Raw genomic sequence first — 24,661 nt, 5'->3', positions numbered from 1 at the left:
CTGATGTGTTCACGAGTAATCATGAATATGCGAATTAGGAATTATAGGTCATTTTGTGAGTGCTGAGTAGGCGATGCGAACGGGACCTGATAGCGCTATCGCGTTCAGCTCTTAAAGGCGAAGCTTAAGTATCCCCCAATTTTTGTGATCCCTCCGTGCAGGCCATCTGGAGCTAATCGGAGTATTGCTGTCGTATGGCGCCAAGCCATTCTGCGCCACACCATTCCTGGACGCTCAGAGCTACGGCGGCGCGCACCCGCGCGGATGCTATGGCGCGGCGGCGGTGGCAGCGGCACACGGTCGTCGCAGCGCCCTTCGGCGGCTGCTGGCGCATCGGGCACTGCCGGAGGCCGACGACCAAGGGGATGTGCTGTCGTTGCATGAGATCTTGGCTGAAGGAGCAACACCCGGAACCACTGACCGCAGGACCATCAAGAGCAGCAAGGTCTGGACGTGCTATTTTTGCAAAGCAGCTCTTGCATGGAACCTGGGAGAAAATATGTTCTGTAGAAGTCCCTGCTATTCTGTGCGTGGCCACTCAGTAGCATTGCGCATTTTTTGGTGCCATCACGATTGCTAGCTAGAATAAAAGAAACAGTAACAACCAGTTCACCAGTGATTACTGTCTCCTGGAAGTGTACTTTAGCTCGCATCCCCAGGCCATGCCTGCAGTGGGTCCTTCTGTGAGGACCTGTCACAAATTTATATTTAAGTGGTCGTAGTAGCCTGTTCTGAGCAGAAATTTTATATTTGTTAGGGAAAGAAACATTTTAATTCACCTTAGAATAATTCGGAATCCAGGTGATCCGTCCGTAGAACGTGCGTTTCATAAAGACAGTACGGTTTGTTACTGCGTTTGAAAACATCCAGAGTAAGCTCGCAAAGGCGATAACTTACCCTGTTTGTCTTTCTCCTTGTTGCTGCTAGGTTTCAAACCCAGACGAAGGACTTGAAGGAAGTGGGCAGCAGTCGCAGCAGCGAAAGGCAGGCCAGCCCTTGAGCAAAGCTCACATAAAGGCTCTACAGGAAGCCATGTACCAGAGTGCAGAGAACGGGTACCTCGAAGTCACCTTGGATCTCCGGAGCATAGGTGCGCACACATCTTTGATCTAGTCTTTCTTGAAGCGCTGACATGTCCAGGATTCTCGGACATCATATTTTAACTGAGAGACAATATGGACCACTGTAAAGTACTGCTATGGAAATGTTGAAGGCAATAGTATATTATTCTGTTTCGTAGCAAAATCTTTCTTTTAAAGGGACACTGAGGAGAGCACTATTAATATATTTTTTATAGCAAAATCCGATAGTTCGTCATGTCATGGCTTTGTTGTCACTTGGCCGGCAGCGAAAAATGCATTTATTTCTAAGAAATTTGGATTCGAAGTTGAAAAGGTTTTTCCCGCCGCTGTGATTCAAACTTGGGATTCGGCTATGACGACAGAGGACTAAGTGACGTCAAACATGACGTGACATGACGTGATGCAGACTCCGTGATTTCTGGCAGCCAGCAGTGCGGCCTAGCAGCAGCCGAAAAGAAAGCTACCGCCGGCCGCACGTTGAAGGCATCTATCGGCTATTGCGGCCGTCGCTACAGTCGCTTCGCTTACGTTTGCACCGGCGTTTTGCGAGCGTTACGATGGATCTCGTTCTCGAAGTCGTCAACGAAGTTCTCGCAAATAGACACCTTTAGCATACCGTGTACCTTGATACCGCTAGCGGAATACCGGGAGCCCGCCTAACGCCGGCGAGCAGGCGCTGATTGGTCCCGATGCTTCAGGCGAGCGCGTAGCTGCCCGGCACGTGGCGCCATCTGGCGACGTCAAGGAGATTTGCGCATGCATTGGCTGCGCCTCAGTGATTTGTGCTTCATGGTTCTAGCAACACTGTTTTGTTATATGACGTCATGACGCTTGTACTTGCGAGTTTGGCCTGTGGCGGCAATACCTGTATTTTGGTTCTTGCTCTTTTCTACGTCACAAGAGCTTTGTTGTCAGTATGAGTGGCGTTTTTGTAATCAGGAGCTGGTATTCTGTCGATACAAGCCAACTTCAATTTCTCCTCAGTGTCCCTTTAAAGTTTGTCCATCGCTCGCATCAAGTAGTTAAACCTGCCGTAGAAAACCATTGGGGAACATTATCGACGATAGCAAAAACGTTAACAGAAAAAAAAATGCAAGCCTGCCAAGGGGAGATCTGTGGATATAATGATTACTGTAGTGGAATGTTACGACATATGAATAAAAAATGCGTTCGTAAACGAATTCTCATTGAAAAATGCGCTGGTCCAGAATTTCTGGGTATGAGCGTATCACGAGAGCATGGACTTTCTGCTTCTTTGTTCCCTTATATAATACAAAAGGCCGCATCGCCTGCTATATGGAAGCCCGCATACAAAACCGGTCTAAAGGACGTGATAAAATCGCTTTCAGGCAACTGCACTGCTAATTATTTGCCACTGTTTATTGGTCGTCGTATTTCCATCTTCGTCGAACCTCCATGATTCCAGCTCAAAACTAGGGACTGAAATTTTGCTCGAATTGCACGGAGTTCGACTAAAGGGAACCAGACCGGAACGAGGGTCTGATGCGCTGCTCTGCGTGGATACCTGCAATGGAGGCGTACCGGCACGCGACAGGCCTTTTCGAACGCATTGTAAAACCATGGACAAGTGCCCCGCTTGACACCGCTAGGATATGATGTGTTTCGTTTCATGCATTCGATTTTGGAACGCAGACATCAATCCCTCCCGGGGAAAAAAAATATTGGAGGAGACACTTACGACGCGATAGCGTAACGGATTAATTCCTATATATGTACAGCTCATTCGCTGCTTTACATTCATAGATGCCTCTTGAGTCCTCATGCACCTCTTGTGGTGCAGCAGTTGATGCGCCAGAGCCCTATGTTGGCAGCTGCTCCTAATGGTGAGCCTTGTGTGGCCCAGGTTGCTCTTCCCGAGCGACCAATCATTAATTCATGCTACCACTTGCCATGGTTGGCAGTTTGCTCACTATCCGGTGGGCATGTTGTGATGATGTTGCAAGGTCACGTGACTTAGGTGGCCCACCTGCCTCCTCAGTTGCTCTCTGGGCACCACCTGCCAGAGCCATGCTCGAGATTTTTCGCTCACAATGCCAATGCCGAATTTTCTGCGTAACGGGGCCTTTAACGCTGTCGCGTTAAAATATGGTTCATTCAAAAAGAGGAAACATATACCAGTGGCGAAGCCGCAACCTCGCTTGTGGCACATTTTCTCTGTTATCACGTGGCGTTCACGTAGCAGCTGTGAGGACGCGAGTTACGGGTATGTGATGGTGGCCTTCGGAGTGCGCTGTCGCAGTGTCGTGGTAGAGACGTGCCGGAAACCACTACAGCCGCGTGCTCATGGCTTTCATTCATGTGTTCAGTTGTCGTCCTACGGTCATGGTTCAGATGTCATGGTAAGGCGAGTGTACGGTTGCCGGGGAAGTCTGCTGCGCGCATCGTAACTGCGAAGCAGTGCGGCTTCCACCCACGCCTCCTAGAGGAAATCCTTGCACCCAAACTATCGGTCAGCGTCAGGGAGGGGGGCTGCTGGTGAGAGAAGTGGGGAGATACCAGGCGGAGAAAGGCACAAAATGTGCCAAGGTATACAATATAGGCATCGGACGTGACATCTATCCAGGTATCTCTCTAATGGGTATAAGTATTTATGTAGAGTGACCAAGCTGTCGTACAACATCAACGCTTTGTGATGGCTGGATTTTAGAAATAACTATTTTGGCCACTGTCAGATGGCCTTTCTCACTCGTTTGCCTGTTTTAATAATGCACTGAAGGAAGAAACAAAACCAATAACATTTCTTCACTAACGAACCAAACGAACTGAGTGTTCTTGCTTCTGTGTTGCTTGACAGGTGTTCCTTGGACATTACACTGCTGGATGCAGACGTTGACGATGGCTCATGAACAGCAGCTTGAGAACACGATCGACGAATTGCTGCAAGACTTCCTGCATGTTTGGCCTGAGGATTGCAGCACACAGTTTGTGGAGGACTGCCTACCCCTTCTCTTCTCCATCTTTAGGCATAGCAAGGTCAGTCTGTCCACCGTGGTCACTGGAAAGCCTTTTGTGGAACAGATTAAATTTGTCTGCTCCAAAGGTTTTCGAAGCAACGTTATGCATATAATGTATTGTTGTGCCCCGTTTACAACACTCGCACCAAACTTTGTTGTTTTGTTGTTTGTAAGCGTCATCATTTCTGTTTTCTGCTCAGAATGAAGGCACCACACTCCTTTTGGCGGACATCTTCTCAGTCTGCTATGGTGAAGATAGCATCAAGGAAATTCGAGATGTGTCCCTTTCTGGCGGTGCCAGAATAGGTAAGCAATTTTGTCCATTTGCGGGTTATAGCCTGACTGCAGTAAAACCTCGTTAGTTTGACCCTGTTAGTTCGAAAATCCAGATAATTCGGACTGCCGCCATTGTTCCTGCCAACGCCCATATATGAATATTATGCCGGATGCTCGTTAATTCGGACCCAGAAGGGCAGGGGGGGGGGGGGGGGTCACACTAGTGAAATCGGGCTGGTGCTCCCGGTTGAGGGCTGTGTCAAGGTGTAACAGAAACTGCAAGCGATCATGCAAATAGCCATCGCTGAGCCTGAATCCGCATTTTTCACAAGGCCGCTCTGAGCCTTCACACCTCTTCTCCTCCAGCTCCACTGGTTGTAAATGAAACCGCCTGCTCCTACTGCGCATGTGCAGTTCGTGTTAGTGACAGGCGCATGCGACAGATGGCGGCAGCTGTCAAGCACACGCCACTTCGCTGGCGCAGCTGACTACTTGTGGAATTAGATCGTGCCTGCGCCTCCCACGTGCGTTTGTTTTCGATCAGTAGCAGATGAATTTTCGCCACTTCCCAGAGGACGCCATCTTGTCAAAAAGGCGGATTGCATGGTGCAGTTATAGTGCCTAGAATATACTGGCCGCCCACGTACCCAGAGTCAATATCGCGCACCTCTGACAGGCGCATAGGGCGCCGATGCCGAAAAATAGATTGGCTGTATAGTTTCGGTTTCGCTTTCCTGGTGCTGGTTGACGTGCCACTGGACTTTTATGTTTCTTTTTTAGGTGTATCGCCATTCCAGCGCCAATGCGTGTTTCCCTCGCTTCCGTTCTTCCTGTTCTCCGAAACTGCGCGCTCGTCACGCGTTGTTCACAGTTAGTGCAATGGAGCTTCCTCACATGGGACGATGCGGAGGCTCCACTGCTACTGCTTTGAAAGAAAAAAAAACTGCTATATGACTACCACGCTGTACCGTGAAGATGGCCGCGGTGGCCTTTAAAACGTGATCATTTCTGCACTGACACTCCATACTGTGCACGCAGTCTCAAAGCAGCTGCTACAGTATCCTGCGGCCGAGGCATCAGCGCGCATAGCTCGTAAAGCGCCGACGCACGCCGGGTTGCCCGGCATCGCAACCCGACGTCAGTGCTGCTTCAGTTCGTTTCTCGAGAGCTCAGAGGAATTGTAGGCGGTCCGGGCCCGTGCCATGTCGGCGCTGGGGGTACGGCAGTGAGCACAGAGGAACGCCAGGTTTCCCGCATAGTCATTAGTACAAGTTGTGCTTGGCGCACTCAGTTAAGCTCAGAGTGCACTAGGCGGCGAACCTTGCAATCGGGGAAGAAGGCTTGAAACACTCAGCTTAGTGTGCCATTCAACATCTGTCTAGGATCATATGACTTATATCGCACTTAAGAAAGGTGGGTACGTATGTCAGGTTACTGCCTGCACTCTGCATTGGATGCGGTAATGGATCTGGAAACATCTTATGCCTTGATATGCAATGGATTTGCAGGCATGCATCACTAAAAGAAGTGTACAGGTTAACAAAGAAGCATCAGAGTCAGGATTCATGTTTCAGTTTTGCTTCTTTTTTTTCAGCTCTGCAGCACACAAAACTAGACAATAGATAGCTTGTCATAACTCACCTAATAGCTAACAGTGTGATTTTGGTTCGAGCTAGTTGAGATTGGAACTAACGGCATTAACCAGACATAGCTAAGGAGCTTATGACAGCAACGCTTGTCTCCTTCCGTGAACAGATCCCAAGTACGTGAACAACCCAGAGATGTCGGACGTGCAGTTCCGTGTTGAAGGGCGTGCCTTCTATGCGCACAAAATCATTCTGGTGAACGCTTCGCCACGCTTCAAGTCTATGCTGGCTTCCAAGTCAGCCGAGGGCACCACTCCTGTCGTCCAGATCAACGACATCCGATATGACATCTTCCAGGTATACCATTGGACCTCCACTGCCACAGCTGGGCTTTAACAACCGCAGTGCCTCAACGCACCGGCATCTATGGTTGGGGTTCAACCAGCCGATGGTTTGCCGTCAAGCTAGAACAGACGTGCGCCTATATATGCTGTGCTGAAGCCCAGTCTCTACACTTTCTAAGCTCATGAGCACGATCATGTTCTCGTACCGAGACATTTGCTGCAAATAATCTGCTTTAGGGACACTATGTCACTAGTCGCAATTGGAGCGTTAACGGCAGCTGGTGGCAAGTCTGCCCTTTTTATCAGATTCCTAGTGGTTGGGGAGTGCTTGAACTCCGAGTACAATGGCTTCGTTAGATCACACCACTGTGATGTCGATGTCCACACTAACAAAGTCACGCTAGGAGACATCTGACTAGCCATGCATCAACGTTTTGCTGCAAATCCGTATGTGTCTGAGCACGTGGGTTTTCGACAGCATCATCTGTTGTTCACCGGCCCAAGCAGGGACGAAGGTATACCAGTGCATGCGCCCACAAATCTTAGCTACTTTCTTTGCTCTTAGCGCTGCATGTGATAGCAGCACTGAATGTGGAGAGCCGACTAGGCCATACTGCTTGACCAGCGGGGCCAATAAGGCATTCGAATTTCTCAATTCACTCCTGCTGGTTGATCTCCGACCTTGGACAGCAGCTTCGCTTTTGATGCTCGTTCATTATAACTGAGTGGTGCGGCTAGAGTTGTTCATTGTGCCTTAAATGCACCGCCGTTCAATTCATATTTCGGCAATAGCTTTGCCCTCGTTTGTAATAAGTGAGTGTTCATTTAATTGCGGCCATTTCAAATGGGCTCAACTGTATTGGTGTATTCCATCCTGTGATGAAATTTCGGTTAAATATGTTTCATTGTTATTAAATGCGCAGAGATGCCTTTTTTTCAAAAACGTTTGTAATATTTTAGCATGGTTTGCACCCTCTCAGACGCGTCTTTCGATGTAAAAAAAGAAATTTGTTTAAAAGGGGCACTTTCTTCACTTTGCATCAATGAGTTGAATTGTTTTAAGTTGTCAGGTTTGTACGCTGTAGCCAGTGCTTCAGCAGATGTACAGGTTCAACTGTCACTACTGTAAGCGAGCCTCTTCAACATTTCAAAGAGAAACTTCAGAGTATCACTGTGGTCTTGAGCAATTCAGGATTTTTCTGGCTGTATGCCTGCATCTTTTGCATCTGACTTTTGCGTCTGTCGCTTTATCAGCAACCACAAAACTGTAGTCAGGGAGACATACGTTAGTGTACCATAGCTGATATGAATGCATAAAGATGCCATTTGCTTTTGCAGTGCTGTACAGGTATCTGTTTACTGTCTAGCAGCGGGGGCCAGATTAGTTTTTCGGTTGCTGATTTTTGCTGGCACGCAGTCGCTATCACACTCATTAATCATTGTTTCCTACATCGAAATGAATAAAAACAAGGACATCTACTGGTTGAAAAACTCTCCATCAGAAAACTTCTAGTGCCTTTCTAATGAAAGCACAGTAGAGAATTGGACACCTTGAATACAAACTTTTTATTGACCCCAAATTTACTGGGTCCTTAAAATTCTGTTATCAATCCTTTTTAGATGAGGCAAAGGTCTGCACTGGAAAGAGCACAGCAAAGAGAAGTACATCGCACCCATTCCAGAAGGCATGCAGTTGCCCTGTGTAGATGTTTTGCTGCATGACATCTGTGCATTACCTAGACCAGTGGTGGGAAATGAGGAAATTAAGAGAAGCAGTGAAGGGAAAAATGCCCAAGCACGACAGTAACTGTTTGTAGCAGTGCAAAGAGACAAAAAGTAAATCGTCGATGGTCCTTTAGAAGTATTTTTACTGACACACAGAAGACGGCTCCAGCTTTAGGCGTAGTCGGCCTGTGGCACTTACACACATTTTCTTTTCCATCTGCAGCTTGTCATGCAATACCTGTACAAAGGCGGCTGTGAAGACTTTGACATTGACCAAAATGATGTGCTGGAGGTACGTACAAGAGTATCGTTTAATTACTTAATGTGGTCTGGCTCAACGCTTCGCCAGCCTGATTATATGTCACATTCTATAGTGCTATTGTTGCTATTATGGAAGCATATATGCACCATTCCGGGCATCATCGGAGAGTATAAATGAGACTAGAAATTGCACAAGCTGAGAAGGCTGCGCTATTTTTTTCAATCCAAGCTTCGGCTATTTTTTGTGCACCAGAACTTTGCACCAGATGTCCTGAATTTTTCTTCATGCATATATCCTTCATTGTCCCTAATGTCACGGAATGTTACCTTTGTGAGATCATCTATATTTGTTGCTGTAAAGACTTCCTGAGGGCAAAGAGTAATGTTGTCTTGTATATTACTCCATCATACCCTACAGTAAAGAGAGGGCAGATAAGATGGGATTCTTGACAACACAAAGCGGATAAAGGGGGGGAGGAAAGATTTTGCCTGGTTTAAGATGAAGACAAGTCGTCTTGTAGGAAAGTCTGCCAGCGATCTGATGCTTCTCTCCCGCTCATTGTTCATGTTGTGCTGTCCATCAAAGTCTGCATTTCTGCAACAACCTTTCTCTGCATATTGACTGCGTCATTGAAAATGCAAGCTATGGTGGTCACTACAAGGATTGTACATGGGCAGTCTAAGGCTAGCAAAAAGAGGAGAGCAGTATAGCAGCTAAAGTGCGGCAACTGCCAAATTGTCGATATCAGAGCTCCACTGGATCAAAATTGAAATTAGCTGGCACTGTACAAGGATCGGCCTAACGAAAACTTGAAGGAGTATAGACACCGAATTTCTGCTTGCGTGTTTTCTTCTTTCAAAAGATGTGTTAGACATTAGTTTGCTTGGATCACCTTGTGGTGTCCACCTAAGACTGCTAAATAACTTACATTTGAATTTCTTCTTGATGCTGTTTCGGTTTTGTTTTCATCGGCTGAACGATGGTTGTGACGTGTCCTTGGTGTTTAGGTCATGTCGGGCATGAAAAAAACAACCATATAGCTGCTTATATGAACTAGTTTATTATCATGCCAGCTCTTGAAGCAGCTGGCTTAAATGTTGTAGTGAATTAAAACTACATATCAGTGTTTTCGTGGCTCAGGGGACCTAAACACCAACTACACATCACAGCCATTGTCCGGTTGATGAAACTGAAAAAAACATCAAGGAGAAATTCAGTTATAAATTACTGTGTGGTTGTAGTAGAACAGCTTATGGTGAGCCACGTGTTTTAATGGCTCTAATGAATCATGCGAAAGCAGAAAACATGCAACTAAAATTAGTGTCTATGGCCCTTTAGGCAGATAAATTGGTTCATCAGGCAAACTTATGACCTTTTACACTGCTGTGTTCTTATTGTAATAAGCCTGGAACTTGGGCCCGTATCAGGCATAATTTATCACATGTATTTACATCCTAATGAGTGCTTTCATGCCCAGCTTCTGACGGCTGCCACATTCTTCCAACTGGACGGTCTCGTGCGCTTCTGCGAGGCGCGCTGCTCCAAATGTGTGGATCTGGACAACGTGGTCGCCACGTATGTGCACGCAAAGGTCTACAATGCTGTCCAGCTCCTGGAGTACTGCCAGGGATTCCTGCTGCAGAACCTCGTCGCGCTCCTTAGCTACGACGATGGCGTGCGCAAACTGCTGTTCGGCAAGCGCCTGCACAACCACGATGTTCTCAGTGGCCTGTTGCTCACACTTCAGGCACGGGTAAAGCAGCGGGTGGCCATGACAAAGTCCCTGGCTGGCAAGCGAGCTTCCACAGGCCACGACGCCAAGATGAGGCTTGTTGGCCCCAACAAATAGGGGCTGTACCAGCCTCCGCACATCCTCAACAAGGGACAAGACGAATTAGGTGGGAACCATGGATTTTTTTTTAAGGCTCTAATGAGATGTTCTGTGGCAAAAGCAAAGGTTAAATGGAATTCATGATGAAGTTAGCGCCAAAAACAAGGACCAAAGTAGAAGAGAAGACACAACACGAGTTAAATGGAAGTTGGGCAATCTATTTGCGATTTCTAGAAATTTGGAGAGATAGCTCCACTGTCGTTGGCAGTGATAAGTGAAACCTGTAAGGTGCAGTGAAGTGGACACTAGTATCAAGAACACACTAAATAGGTCCGCAGGCTTCAACAATGTTGTAAGAGGAAGTGCTAAGTATGAAACTGAGACTGCAGAGCACTGATAAATAAATTTAGAAAAATATGCAGTACATGTATCTGTTTCATTTAGCTCAAGCATAGGATGATGTGTAGTGTTGCTGGCGAATGTCCTTGTCCTGCGCAAACTCTGAAGGCTACAACTAAAATATCTGCACACTATGTTGATCACGCTGCCACGCTATTAGTTTGATCCTGTTGTCAGTGCTGATTGGGCCGGTATCGGGGTGTCATTGTTCTATAATTAGCTTATGCATTTCACGCTTTTACCTGCACGCTACAAATACGTAGTACTAGCTGCATCAATGAAGGACAGATGCATTTTCTTGATATGATTGCAGAAAGAAGCTGTGACGGGAAGTCTGCATGCCTGATAACTCCATATCTGCGCAAGCTGCATTGTTGCACAGATCAAAACACTGGGATAACATCCCTGCACATCGCGGCAACAGTGATGTTCCTCATCTTGGCTTCAACAGACAGCATCGCTAGGACCTTCAGTTGACCTGGCAAATGTAGACAAAAGTGTGTGTCTGCACCAGAGTGTAACATTTTCTGTCCTGTGTGCCTTAAGAGCTTGAGTGGCATCACAAGTAGAGATGAACCCGTGTGCTCATCCCAGTGCTTCAACTTCATGCCACGTTATACAACAATGCTGTACTGACTGGCAATGTGGTGCTGACATGCTACGGCTAATGGTTATGTTGACAGCCTCAAGACCTAACTTGCACCTTAATATGGAGAAAGATCGTCAACTGCACCTGCCTCTTGACATCCTTCACGCCGATTGAAGTTGCGTGCTTTTCTGTTTCGTCTGATAACAATGCTGAACATGCAAAGTGTGTCCAGAGATCATTTTCATGTCGGGAACTGCAGTTACATAGGTAGCGCCATGCATTTCTTTACCTGGCTATTACCGAAACTGTCTTTACGAATAGAGTGAACTCATGAACCCACTAATCCTCTAAGGCAGTGCTTTTGTGCCACATACCAGAAATGGGCTACTCATGTGTACGAGCTACTCTGCACGATGATCCAGCAAAACAGAGCCACATCCTAAGAGCGCATTTCGGCATAATTGAAACCTGCATGTTAAATCTGAGGCCGAGCAAATAACCACTATAGTCAGATGCAACTCGAGAACAAAGCGGCAGATGGCCTTTAAAAGAACCCTCCAGCGAATGGGGTTGGCCAATTTTCATAACAACACAGTTAATCTGATTAAGCCATGGTTAATTGCCTTTCCCTCACTCTCTAAGGTGATTAATCATGACGTCATGAGAATTGGTTGACGCCATTGGTTGGAGGGCCTCCTTCGAGCAGCATTTGCCCCTTTGTACTCCACCAGACTATAGAAGCAGTAAAGCTGCACTGATAACTGAGCGAATCGGGGAATGCTTGCGTCGCTGCCTTAGTGTGTGTGCAGGGTGCAAGTTTTGTTTTAACATATAGGTTAACTACTAGAAAACTTTGGGACCAATGAAAATGCCGTGGTTAACAATCAACTGATGAAATAGTGCCAAGCTGTAGTATGTGTTCACTCGAAAATGTGGCATAGGTCTCCCCTGCAACTGAATCACGCAGCCTTTGCATGTCTCTTAAGTAATGAAGTGGCATGTCCTGGTGGTAAAATGTCGTGTTTGCGTCTCTTTTTACCCTCCTTCAACTTGGGCTGCTTCAGTCAGTAGCTTGGCCATGACATATTGAGTGCCACAACCCTGTTCTTATGCCCCTTCCTTGAATCCTATACTGGGAGACCTGAATATTTTCTTGGTCTCATTTGAGTGTTGTGCAGTAAGTGAGCAGCCACTGAACAATTCTGGCTGTTGAAGGACTGTAAAGAAAAATACAGAACGGTAACTGCGTATGCCAGCCCAGTTGAGAGATGTTTAGGCTCCTACATGTAAATGTCTTAGTGTTTCTTGCTGCCAGGGAGAAGAAGTGTGCCTAGCACTGCTGGGTCCCAGGCTCAGTGAAGCTTCCGATGCCCTGGTTGCATACTTGATCGTGTTTTCCCCATGTAAAGATTACCACAGTGTTGTCGCTGCTTGCAACACCTGTGGCACATACTAACCTGTGAAACAGTGTGTAGCATGGTTGCAGTGGATATCGTGTTGCCGCAGGCATGCATGGTGTGTTCAGCAGTGGTGAATAGCCATCGTTAATCTAAATTATTCTAATCCATGCTTCATGTTTGTACATACAGTTAAGAGGACAACGCGCAGAAAAATAAATAATTAAAAAATGTGCATGCGCATTAACTCCCAGGCCTGACCGAATACTCGTTTGTCGCTGTTTTGTATGTCGACCTTTGTTTCTGCTGTGTGCCGTGCTAGGCGTATTCTGTTTTTGTTCTGTTGAGGGGTTGTAACGGATTGTCTGTTCTGTACTCCAACAAGCAGAAGGCATTGTTCATATTATAATTGCCGAAAGTGACCCTTATTCTTGGTCAGCCGGGGACCAGAGAGAAGGCTAAACTGGTGCCGGGTATCATTTGACCACCTTCCTATAGTGATGCATGGTGGCGTTTACAGTCTTGGGTGCCAGATTACTCTGGCTTTTTCGTATTTTTGCACCTCTGTTTAATAACCATGCAAAATTGTTCACTTCTAACTAATCTTTTTTTCACAGCTGCGGATAGCACCGTATTTAGTTTTCGCTTCTCTAAAACCATGGTTAGGTTTGTGCACTTGCAACATAGCTGCCTATTTTGCAAGCAAAAGAGGATGGAGTCAGGGAAGGAATTGGTAGATAAGGAGTACTAAATGGCTGTTTCAAGCTTTCCGTGGTATGTGCTTTTGGAAAAATCATCTATAGGAAAGGGGGAGAGTGTTGTTGTGGTTTTTTGACTTGGTTCTCTGCTGTGATGTTTTGCACAGGTTTTCACAAATGTGTACTCGCTGATGTGTGTGTAAGTCACTTTAATCAAACAGTTTTTGTTGTGAATTTATGTGCACAACACAGGAAATTCTGGTGTCACTATTCGACTATAATTGGTCGCCAAAAAACTATTTTTTTTTTTCTGGTAACTGGTTACTCACTTGCAAACTAAGTGTAAATTTCAATGACTTTATCGACACTATGCGGAAGCACATATTATGAATATTTTGCACTGCTTCTGTTAGCATAGAGGATGAAAGGATGGAAGTTTAACCTGGTCTTTCTGTGGTTTTTTTCTCTATCTAGAGGATGCAAACTTCATTCTTGAGTCAATGGAAGCCACGACCCATTACAAATGCTGAATTTATGGCACACATTTCTACCATTTTATAAGCTTGTGCTCTCTCAGTGCCATTCCCTCTTTGCCTGGCTTTTGTAGCGTGTGTAGTTTTAATTTACTTTTTGTCCATTCCAGATCACGTTATGTGCACAAGAAAGCCTTATGGGACCAATAATATGTTTTTTATTTACGCTATATTGGTCGGACCAGACAGAAAAAATCAATTTTTTGACAAACACTTTTTTCATTCCAAGGTTTAACACTTTCCCAAAGCTTTAGTCAGCGAAATCTGGGGCCATACATTCTAAGCCTGCTTGGCTGTAATATAGCCACACTTGATTTATTTACTTGCGGTGTTGTGCCAAACATAGCTATGCTTCTGAGTGTTTAGAGTGTAGCTTCTCACATTCAAGTCATGTTGCTTTACTTGAGCATACATATTCACTGCGAAAAATAGGAGGGGAGGGCATAAGCATTTTTAAATTATGTAGCACATGTTCCGATTTAGCATTCACTCAGCTTTCATTACATAATGCTAGTATCTTAGCTGCTCTCTTTTATTTGTAGCATCTAGTGATGTTTTCATGCGCAAATAAATTATTAAACTTGTCAGTCAGCTATTCTAACTGAGCATTCTTGAGGAGAGTGTGGACAAGTTGTCTTGAAAGCTTAGCTGTTGTGAACTTAATTTTGTATCAATCTGCCGGTAAAGAAAAAGTACAATACTATATCAATGTGCAGCACAACATTCTTATTTGTGAGTTATGTTGGTCATTGCAACAAAGTGCTCAGATGCATTGTAAAGAACTTGTAATCAGCAACACTGTGCCCCACATAGGGGACTGTGATAAAAGCAGACTTTCTGGAAACTGCGAGTTTGAACTCAATTTGTAACCTGTCCGTTCCCTCATGAAAATAACAACAGTACTTAACGTGTTGGAGCCAGCAGCAATGAACGAATCCATGCTTTCATCCACGTGGCCAAGAAGACTTTCTTAATTAACATATTGTCCACATTATGCATATCACCACATGTGCTGCCATGCGAGCAAAATAATGTGAAAAAGATAGAGGCAAACGAGAAATACTCACACTGCCTAAGCCTCTTTGTGTTGCTCGCGTTGGATGCTCCTTAGCATTCTTGTAGTTGCCATTTTTAATGCCTCCTTCACAAGCTACCTCAGTGCGTGTCTTTCGCGCCTTTTTTTGTATTATTTTTATGCGCACAAACAACTCGCAGCATGTGCGAATAGTGTACATAAGACACGGTCTAATCCCACCGAAGGCAGAATTCTGTGTTGCATTGCAAGAAGCAAATGCGTCGCATGCCCATGTCTTTGAAGAACTGCAGTGCACTATAGTTGACATGGGAACAACCAACGGATAACAGTTAAAGGGCTTGCATGTTTCATGAAGACACTGTTGCCAAAAGTTCATTGTTTCTGTTTGTTTCCCTTAAGTGTTGTAACAGGCCTGGACACAAACGGTATCACAATAAGCGTCTAAGGCGCGATAGGACAACACGAATATAATCGTGTAATTGTTAATTTGGGGATTCTGTAAAGCGTTGATTTTAGGGTTCTATCTGTTGTGCACGTGGTTCTGTGTTGTCACACATTGAGTCTGTTGTTGAGTGTGTTCGTGGTGCATGTCTTGTGTCATCTTTAACTGGTACATGCAACAAACGGCATTTCAGTTGTCCGCTAGGTCACTGAAATGAACAGCAAGTGAAATAACCATGAATGCCATGTATGGAGCACATTGGCTCTGTATATTTTTCTTTTGTCACTGACTCGTTATTCAAGCACCAGGAATAACACCAGTGCTGTCATCTGTGAATGAAGAATAAAATAATTTTGCAGCATGCACATTGCGACTTTCCTTATCATACTCAGTGGGCAGCTTTTACTTTGCAGCACACAAGGCTGTTGCGAATCAAATCCGCACTTACTGCCAGAGCACACCACCATATATCACTTCTGCTCCCTTCCCAAATCATTTGTATAAGCAGACGTCTGAGAGTCAGGTGTTGCTCAGGAGCAGAGGTAAGTCTGTCTCTGCATTACAGAAGCAGCATCTCACGTCACCTAATCAGTGCCCTCATTCACAAATATGTTTACATGTAAGGATGGTTGTTAGCCCGAGCTCTATCCCCCTTGTCATTGGCTGGAGGCAACCGAGCAAGCACCTTTGTGAGCTGGCCCCTTGGGTAGCAGTTTTTGCTGTTGTTGTTGCACCCTTATCCTACACGCCTCATTTCACTTCTCTCACCCCTTTTTATCACTTCCTTTTCCCCTATTTAGAATAGCTTTTCCTTTTTCTCTGTCCTGCAGCATTACTGTCATAGTGATCTGATGGTCATTTTCCATTTTAGAAAAAAGAACACCTGATTACACTGATACTTCTTAATAAAGTAAATGTTCAACGCAGCTACTCAAAAAATACACTAACACGTAGACTGCGCAAAGTTCATGGAAGACTACGGAAAGATCAAAAAAAGGTCATATCAAAATTGCAATGCAGGATGGTCATGGCAAAACTGCAGGACGATTGCCGATTGTAACATGAGTTTTAGTGACAAATTCGGTGACACTCGGTGAGAACAGTTGTGCCTACAGCGGTTTGCCTCAATATCAGCGGTGCGTACATGGTTGGTCAAACGTTCCCAGGCCACAGGGTCTTATTTTGAGCAGTATAATTGGCAACTTACGCTGCCTAGTTCAGACTACCAAGGCAACCAGGCGAGAAGTTGAGCCTCCTCCTCACCCTCCATAGATTGGTCTTAAAGGGACACTGAGGAGAGCACTATTAATATTTTTTTTATAGTAAAATCCGATAGTTCGGCATGTCATGGCTTTGTTGCCACTTGGCCGGCAGCGAAAGATGCATTTATTTCTAAGAAATTTGGATTCGAAGTTGAAAAAGTTTTTCCCGCCGCTCTGATTCAAACTTGGGATTCTCCTATGACGACACAGGACTAAGTGACGCGATACATGACGTGCGCATGATGTACCGCAGACTCCGTGATTTCTGGCAGCCAGCAGTGCGGCCTAGCAGCAGCCGAAAATGAAGCTACCGTCGGCCGCACGTTGAAGGCATCTATCTGCTATTGCGGCCATCGCTACAGTCGCTTCGATTACGTTTGCACTGGCGTTTTGCCAGTGTTACGATGGGTCTCGTTCTCGAAGTCGTCAACGAAGTTCTCGCAAATAGACACCTTTAGCATACCGTGTACCTTGTTACCGCTAGCGGAATACCGGGAGCCCGCCTACCGCCGGAAAACAGGCGCTGATTGGTCCCGATGCTTCAGGAGCGCGCGTAGCTGGCGGGCACGTGGCGCCATCTGGCGACGTCAAGGAGATTTGCGCATGCATTGGCTGCGCCTCAGGGATTTGTGGCTTCTCGGGTCCTAGAGTTGCTAGAACCATTGGTTCTAGCAACACTGCTTTGTCCTATGACGTCACCACGCTTGTACTTGCGAGTTTGGCCTGTGGCGGCGATACCTGTATTTTGGTTCTTGCTCTTTTCTACGTTACAAGAGCTTTGTTGTCAGTATGAGTGGCGTTTTTGTAATCAGGAGCTGGTATTCTGTCGATACAAGCCAACTTCAATTTCTCCTCAGTGTCCCTTTAAGGGGGTGGGTTGGGTTGTCATAAATGTCCCACTACATTGCTGAAAAGCAGACCACGTGGCCCGAGAACTTTTGACCAACCCCATAGGTTTGCATCTTTGCGAAATCCTGTTGGACAGTGTGTTTGCGCTAAGCTTTCCGAATGCGTTCGCAGTGTACCAAGCAAGACGCTCATATATAAACGTCCACCCAAATGATGCTGCGAATGCCAACGCACGCTAGCTTGTAAGGCTGGAATTTTTTTTCAGGTTTTGACTGGGTGCACAGACGATGCCTGCTGGCCGCCGCTCGGCCACCTGACGTGCCATTCAATTTTTCTCTACAATTCCTCGCTGATTGCTCCACTGGCCGAAGTGACAACCAAAAATCGCGAGGACACTTTGGCAACTAAAGTGTTGAGAGGCACTATGCTGTGATGACTTCCGGTGGATGTGACGTCACACTGTTCCTGTGGCTATATCGATACCCAAATTATACATCTTTCGGGAATGTTAAGTGTTAATTACGCTTAATTACACATTTTTCCATGACACAAATTCGACATCTTTCCGACCATTCTGTGACGATTTTCACTATGCCGTGACAACTTTCGGTGGATGTGACGTCACACCGTTCCCGTGGCTATATTGACGTCCGCGCTATTTCGTCATTTTTGCCTATAGTTAATTAATTAATCTACAGTCATCAAACTTGGCTTCTAGGTTCATTTTTTCCTCCTCTATCTGAAGCAACCATTGCTCTTCTTCTATCTATTTTAGTTCCCGAGTTAAAAGCGTGTGACACGCTTTGTTAACGGATGACAGTATGAACCATTAAAGGCTTTCGCCTTAAAAGGAGATAGACCCGGCCATCACGTGATCGCCCGACTCTGAGCAGCAGGGAATGATCGACGAAGCCACCGCACAAGCTCAATTGCGTCTGCCGGAAGAATATGAGCGCCGTTCACGCGCAGCTAATATGCGCCTCGTGAAAGTCGCAAAGCAAATACCATTACAAAACTGCATATAATGCTTAGTATACGGGGTATTCTTCAACGCGTCATGGCACCCTCCACTCTTTGATGCAAGAGCAGTTTTACGGACTGGACTGACTGTACAAGCGGCCACAGTGCCGGGTGTGGTTGGTGCGATGACAATGCCACAAGTGCGTACGGTCGGTACGTGTCAGGAAACCTTGAGCACTGCAACACTATAGCCGTCCTCAGAGAGAAGCAAAGGATTTTAAAATGAGCTAAGCTTACGGGCTTAGCGCATTAAACAGCAAAAGCTGATTGCCTTTTGCGGCCGAGAGATCGTGAACGGCAGGTCCGTTTTGGCGTTTCACAGGCGACTGCCCGGGTGTGAGTCTCACAGGCGCGTTCTTTATCCTAAACAAAGCGTTTTCGCGGCGACGTTACTTGTTCTCCCGATCACGTTTCTTATTCTAGCACAAAGCCTGTTTTCGTTAATAACCATCAATTTCCACTTGTCCTCGTGAAATCTGTAGTGCCATAATTAACCCAGTAAACCATAAAACGTCACATGAACATCAGCGAGATATTTACGCTGGACATTAGACACCTACACTAGACATCCATTTTAGTACCATTTACGAAAAATCTATGTACCTACAACACGAAAATTGGGGTCCAGTCCATGGTATAAGTACGTAGTGCAGACATCCAGCTCGACATTTATCAGATATTTGTGAACGGCATATGTACGTCCAATTTACGTAGTCTAGACGTCTATATAAAGAGAATATGACTATATATAGATCAATACCCAGGTGAAAATTTCCAACTAGTTCCAGTCCAACTGTTTTAAGGGACACATTTCCAGTTGTTGCAACTGGAAATTTGTTCCTTAAACCAGTTGCGACTGGAACTTGCAATACGAGATGCAGCTGACACCTGTTACAATTCCAGATGGAACGGAGACCTACTGCATCCCAGCCACAGACTTCCCTATGGAGTCGTTGGGACGTCCAAGCACTCTAGCTAGCTCAGATACAGTTGAATAAGCGAGTACATGGCCATCACGGGAGCCCAAAACACTGCAGATGACTTTTGAGTGCGTCAGTGTTTTATTGCGCTCGGCGCTTTCACTGAATCTTGAATCTTCTCGTTGAGCATAATCATCAGGTTTACAGCTGCGGTGGCAGCAATACTGTTCTGCCGAGCCCAATAATTAAGTCAGGGTTGCTACAAGCATAATTGTTCACTTTTATAGGTGACAAGAGAATAGCACAGCAACCACAACAAACAAGCCCAATAATTTACGCCATTTTTACCGACGCAAGTCTATGAAGCGTCAAAGGTTGCTCTTGCGGCACTAAAAGGCAGTCGTGCTGAGCGGAGTGTGCTTGCACACGCACTTCGGCACACCATCCGAACGCATGCCCACATTTCGGTAGTAGAGGCCAGTTGCATACATCACCAGCCTTTGTTTCAATACACAGCGAGTTTGGCAAAACAGCCAAACGAGTGAGCGTAAAAATATAACGTGCCGATAAATGCGTTAGAATTTTTTTCATTACGAACGCTAAAATAGCATAAAATACACTTCAATGAGTAAACTGAGACTGAATACGCACCAGGAAAGGTCACGATTCCAGCCGGTGAAAACGACTTGTAGGCGCCTAATTCGTACTGACGGGTCCACTTCGACGAGTAGTAAAAGCAAGCAAACTGTCTTCTTTCAGCTCCATCAAGAAATAACTGTTGAACAATCTCGCCAGCAATAATAAGCGAATAATTAATTCTATGTCGAGGTTCTTCAAACACAACGTTCCCACGGAACACGATGAGAAATCGCTCACGCCGTGCGCTCAACCACTGCCGCCATATGGCTGACCCTCATGCGGAGTGTGCGAAACTGACGCACGTTGGTATCGTCTCTTTTTTATACTTAGTAGTCTACTTGCTGTGGCACAAAAAGTAAGTTAATTTTTAAATTGTAGCATATTACTTTTTTCACAGCTGTAGTCACTATTCGCAGTTCGCGCTATTATTGATAAAATACGATGCGAACTTCAACACGATGGCGGCGTTGACAATTTCACCGCGGTTTCCGAACCGCCGCCGATCCGCAGTAGTCACGGAATGTCTCGCTAATCACGGTCTCAGCATTAGAAGTTCGCTTCGGTGGTTGGGCAGTTATAAATAAATAATTATATGTTACAATACCCGAAACGCCCATGTCACAACGGGCTGGAGATAGAAAGAGAGCGGGCTTAAAAAGAAGACCAAAAAGCATTGCTATTAACGCGGGCACACGATATGTTCGCTGCAGTGCGACCCATGCTAAACTCGCAATTCAGAGTTTTGAGGGAAGTGGCGTTATTAGCCAAGAGAGCGCCTACCGGCATTTTCGCATGCAGTGCATACAGAGCTTATCGGACTGATATTGTGGGTTTCTACGTGGACACAGGCCACCACCCACCGCGGGTTCGAGCTTCGCGCGAGCCAAGGGCCCCGATCAGCCGTCACCACACACCACTGGGACACCGATGCGGCGCACTCAACCTCCGCAGGGAGGAGAGCGATTCGCCGCAAAGAAATAGGCCTCCAAGTTCACAAAGGAGACGTTTATTCACGTCGTCCTTCAGCAGGTACACACGCACTCAGTAGTCACCCCGTCCCGGGGGCGCGCGAGGAGCAAGGCTCCGCTGCGCGCACGAAGCGACTCGAGCAATGTGCGCCGCTAGCACGCCGCTGCAGGAGAATGTCCCCGCGGCAGTGCTGTGATCTCTCTCTCGTGTCGACCGTTGGGCCGGTTGCGAGAGAGAGTGGGCATTCAACGCAAGGTACGCCTGTCAGAGGTCGCTGGACCCCGCTGGACAGGCTCGAGCCGCTGCAGGTCAGAGGACACGTGCGGGCGAGCTCGAGTAAGCACTGGTCCGAGCGGCAAAGCCGGCACGGACAAACAGTAACGTACGCACCTTACGCTGTCTCGGAGGGATCTCTCTCTCTGGGCCCCGCTCGGACGGTCGCGGGATGCGCGGCCGCGGCCGCCAAAACGGGTCCCGGATTCCCGCCAAAAGGCGCCAATGGCAAAGGCCCTTGGGGAGCCGGGGCGGAGCTGTGGCTAAATGACAGTGATTAGTCACCCAGCCGCCTCTCCACCGCCTGAGGCGGGAGCAAGGGAAAGAGGAGAAACAACGCGGGCGGCCGGCACAGCCGCGCAAAGGCGACGGCGGAAAGCCAGATTCCCACATCCCCCTCTCCTTAAATGCCCTCCTACCCATCGGCAAAGCACGCGGCCAAAATAAAGAAATCAATACACAAAAAAAATAAGCTACACTTCAGTTCCAAAATAAAGAAATGAATACACAAAAAAAAAACTAGCTACACTTCAGTTCCAGCCAGAACAACGTAAGAAAAAAAACAACACAAACAAAGGAAAACAAGGCAAACAAACAAACACGGGCATACGCTTCAGTAAATCAAAGCAGCCTGCAGATTATATACACGGTACACAAGGAGATGTGAATACCACTGTACAGCTGTGTTACAGGTGGATGCCAGCCTCAAAGTTCGATGGCGCGGCAAATTGGGCCGGTCGGCGACTCACCGCTCGCAGACTTCAAGTTGAACGGGTTGGGAGGGCCGACGACTGATGGCGGTCTTCTTTCCATTGATGTATGGTGCGTTGATGACGACGGGGCCGCGGCAGAGCACTGACCTCGCGCCCTTGGACACGACATCACGTTCGGGCACAAGAAAGTTAGTGCACCCCTTTCACGCCGGCTGAAACGGGCGAGGACGTTCGGCGGCGTCCAGATGTGTAACCTTGTCCACAGCGAGGGGTCCTTCTCATCCTCGCGCTCACGCAGAAGGACACAACGGCACAACTCACAGGCGTCGCCTTGGTTCATGGTTACGCGCGCACACAGCCACAGCCACAAACACGCATACACCGCCACGTGCGCGGACGCTGGTCGGCGACAACGACCCCTCATCAGAAGCGTCCAGAGGCGCCGCGGCGAGGGTCAAAGGGTGCACTTTCCGCCCCCCCCATCGCCCCAAACGCCCCGCAAACTTCCCCTCCATACGGGCCGCACAAAACTCGCACCGCGACACACGGCTCCTTAACGAGCCAACCACCCACAGTTGGGCCGGAAATGAGAAAAGGAGCGCTGTACAAACGACAGGCAAACTCTGCGCTTCAAAAGATAAGCGCAAGAGAGAGCGGCTGAAGTATACATATGTACAAGTCCGGTTAAAAAAACTGAACGCCAACGCAGACGCATGTTACCTATGTACATCTCGTTACGTTAGAACGAAAACCGACGAACAAGCTGGAAACGAAAGTGGCTAAAAACTGACTAAACAAAACAAATAAATAAACTGATAAACACACAAGGCTGGAACTGAGCATGCTGCAAAAACAAAAAAAAAAACAAAAAAAATAACACACCGTGCTTCGCCTAGGTAGGGCCTGACGAGAAAGCTCGCCAGCTAGCTGAGGCTGCGTGCCTTCGGTTGCGGAAAAGTCCGCCGTCCGGCATCAATCACACCGGTGACCGTCGCCTCAGATTGTACCGGTGCTCCGTACGCTTGCGTTCCGCAGCACCAGTTGTGCCTTTGCGCTTGCCTTTGATACCAATGGGTACCGGCGCAAGCTCGTCAGACCGTGACGCGTAGGCCTTCAGGTCTATGAACCCCTGCTTGCTCCTGGGGAAAGGCCCCATCAAATCGCAGGTGGCCATCTGCCACGGACGCACACTGTCAATCGGTTTCATCATTCCAGGCGGCTTGCCGCCCCGTGACTTCACCGCTTGACAGACATGGCAGGAACGGCAATAGCGGAAAATGTCACGCTTCATGCCGGGCCACGTCACCGAATGACTCAGTTTCGCGAAAACTTTGGAGCCACTCAGATGACCGGCCAGTGGTTCGTCATGAGAGAATCGCAAAAGTACGCCTCTCAGACTTTTGGGGATAACCACCTAGAACGGGTCGATGGACTCGTCATCGGTGGCTATGTACTTCAGCACGAGCCCGTCATGGTCCAGCAAATATGAATCCCCGGGGTTCGCCGCGACACACGCTGGCTTCTGCCCCCCTGCGCCCGCTACAATACAAGTAGCGTCACTGCGCTCCGTCTCCCTGAGACCGTCGCTCACCTCGCGACAAAACGGGTCATTTTGCTGGGCTTTCAGTAGCTCTTACGGCTGAAAACGATTCCAGTCATCCCAGAGGGGAGCATGGTCTCGTCCCCACTCAGGTTTGCAGCCAAAGTTTCCGTTCGCGTCGGCACCTCCGAGGCGCTCACGCAGAGCTTTGCCTCTCGTCCGCTTTGCGAAGCGCTGCTCGCCTGGTTAGCGGAATGGGTTAACCCGTTTGCGGGTTCCCCCTCCTTGCCGCCCGGCGGCTCGTCCGCTGTTTCGCCCCCTCCGCCTACAGGCGTCAAGGCGCCGCTGGCGAGTGGGGCACGGGATAGCGCGTCAGCTACCACGTTTGTGCTCCCCTTTCGACACTGCACGGAAAAGTCGTAATGCTGTATCAGGAGAGCCCAGCGCGCCAGCCGACCCGCAGGCTCGCGGAGCCGCATCAGCCAACTGAGCGCACTGCACCCCTGCCTCAGTGGAGGCTTGGGCGGGCTGCACGAACGAGGGAGGCAAGGCTCCTAGTTCGATGAGCGGCGTGGTTTCCACAGGGAACCGGGCCAGCGCCTCGCCGTTCCCAGAGCAGAATTGACTGCTCGCGGGGCACGGCTGCTGCTGTTCGAAACTGCCGGTTGCGGCAGCGTGACACGAACTGCTTTCGCACTGGGCGGAAAGCGTGCACAGCTGAGGCATGTGACCAGCGGATGCACCGCAGGGTGCTTCCGATACAACTCCAATGGGAGCCACGTGGTCAACATTTTGGGTTGTGTCACCGTAAACCCCAATGGGGGCCGCGGCCAACCACGGTGTCTAGCTATTCGAAGGAACAGCAGCCAGCGGATCAAACGACGCTACAACTCCGTAGGGAGCCGACATGTAGCTGCCGAGTGCCGCGCTGGGGGTGGTAGACACGGTGCGCAAGCGTGATCGTCAAGGCGACCTGCTCGGCTAATGTGCCATCAAAGGCGTAAGCGCCAATGACTTAGCACGTTGGGCGCCAGTTGTGGGTTTCTACGTGGACACAGGCCACCACCCACCGCGGGTTCGAGCTTCGCGCGAGCCAAGGGCCCCGATCAGCCGTCACCACACACCACTGGGACACCGATGCGGCGCACTCAACCTCCGCAGGGAGGAGAGCGATTCGCCGCAAAGAAATAGGCCTCCAAGTTCACAAAGGAGACGTTTATTCACGTCGTCCTTCAGCAGGTACACACGCACTCAGTAGTCACCCCGTCCCGGGGGCGCGCGAGGAGCAAGGCTCCGCTGCG

At 47.9% G+C, this 24,661-nt stretch overlaps 1 protein-coding gene across 3 annotated transcripts in view; it reads left to right on the top strand.

The window, feature by feature from the left end:
- LOC149371500 (ankyrin repeat and BTB/POZ domain-containing protein 2) overlaps nucleotides 1-15,542 on the top strand; it is a 98,297-nt gene extending 82,755 nt beyond the window's left edge. For all 3 annotated transcript variants that reach the window (XM_089565745.1, XM_089565746.1, XM_089565747.1), the window contains exons 14-21: nucleotides 162-445; nucleotides 928-1,090; nucleotides 3,898-4,076; nucleotides 4,258-4,363; nucleotides 6,089-6,276; nucleotides 8,212-8,280; nucleotides 9,728-10,148; nucleotides 10,794-15,542. In XM_089565745.1, coding sequence (XP_089421871.1) covers nucleotides 162-445; nucleotides 928-1,090; nucleotides 3,898-4,076; nucleotides 4,258-4,363; nucleotides 6,089-6,276; nucleotides 8,212-8,280; nucleotides 9,728-10,099 — 1,361 coding nt within the window. In that variant the 3' untranslated portion in view covers nucleotides 10,100-10,148; nucleotides 10,794-15,542. The remainder of the gene's footprint in view (nucleotides 1-161; nucleotides 446-927; nucleotides 1,091-3,897; nucleotides 4,077-4,257; nucleotides 4,364-6,088; nucleotides 6,277-8,211; nucleotides 8,281-9,727; nucleotides 10,149-10,793) is intronic.
- The last annotated feature ends 9,119 nt before the right edge of the window (nucleotides 15,543-24,661 follow it).

This window comes from Amblyomma mixtum, chromosome 1, assembly GCF_055824585.1.
Source record: "Amblyomma mixtum isolate Tamu chromosome 1, ASM5582458v1, whole genome shotgun sequence".
Classification (NCBI taxonomy): Eukaryota; Metazoa; Arthropoda; class Arachnida; order Ixodida; family Ixodidae; genus Amblyomma; species Amblyomma mixtum.
The sequence above is the reverse complement of the archived record's forward strand: the minus strand, read 5'-3'. Positions and strand labels throughout refer to the sequence as shown.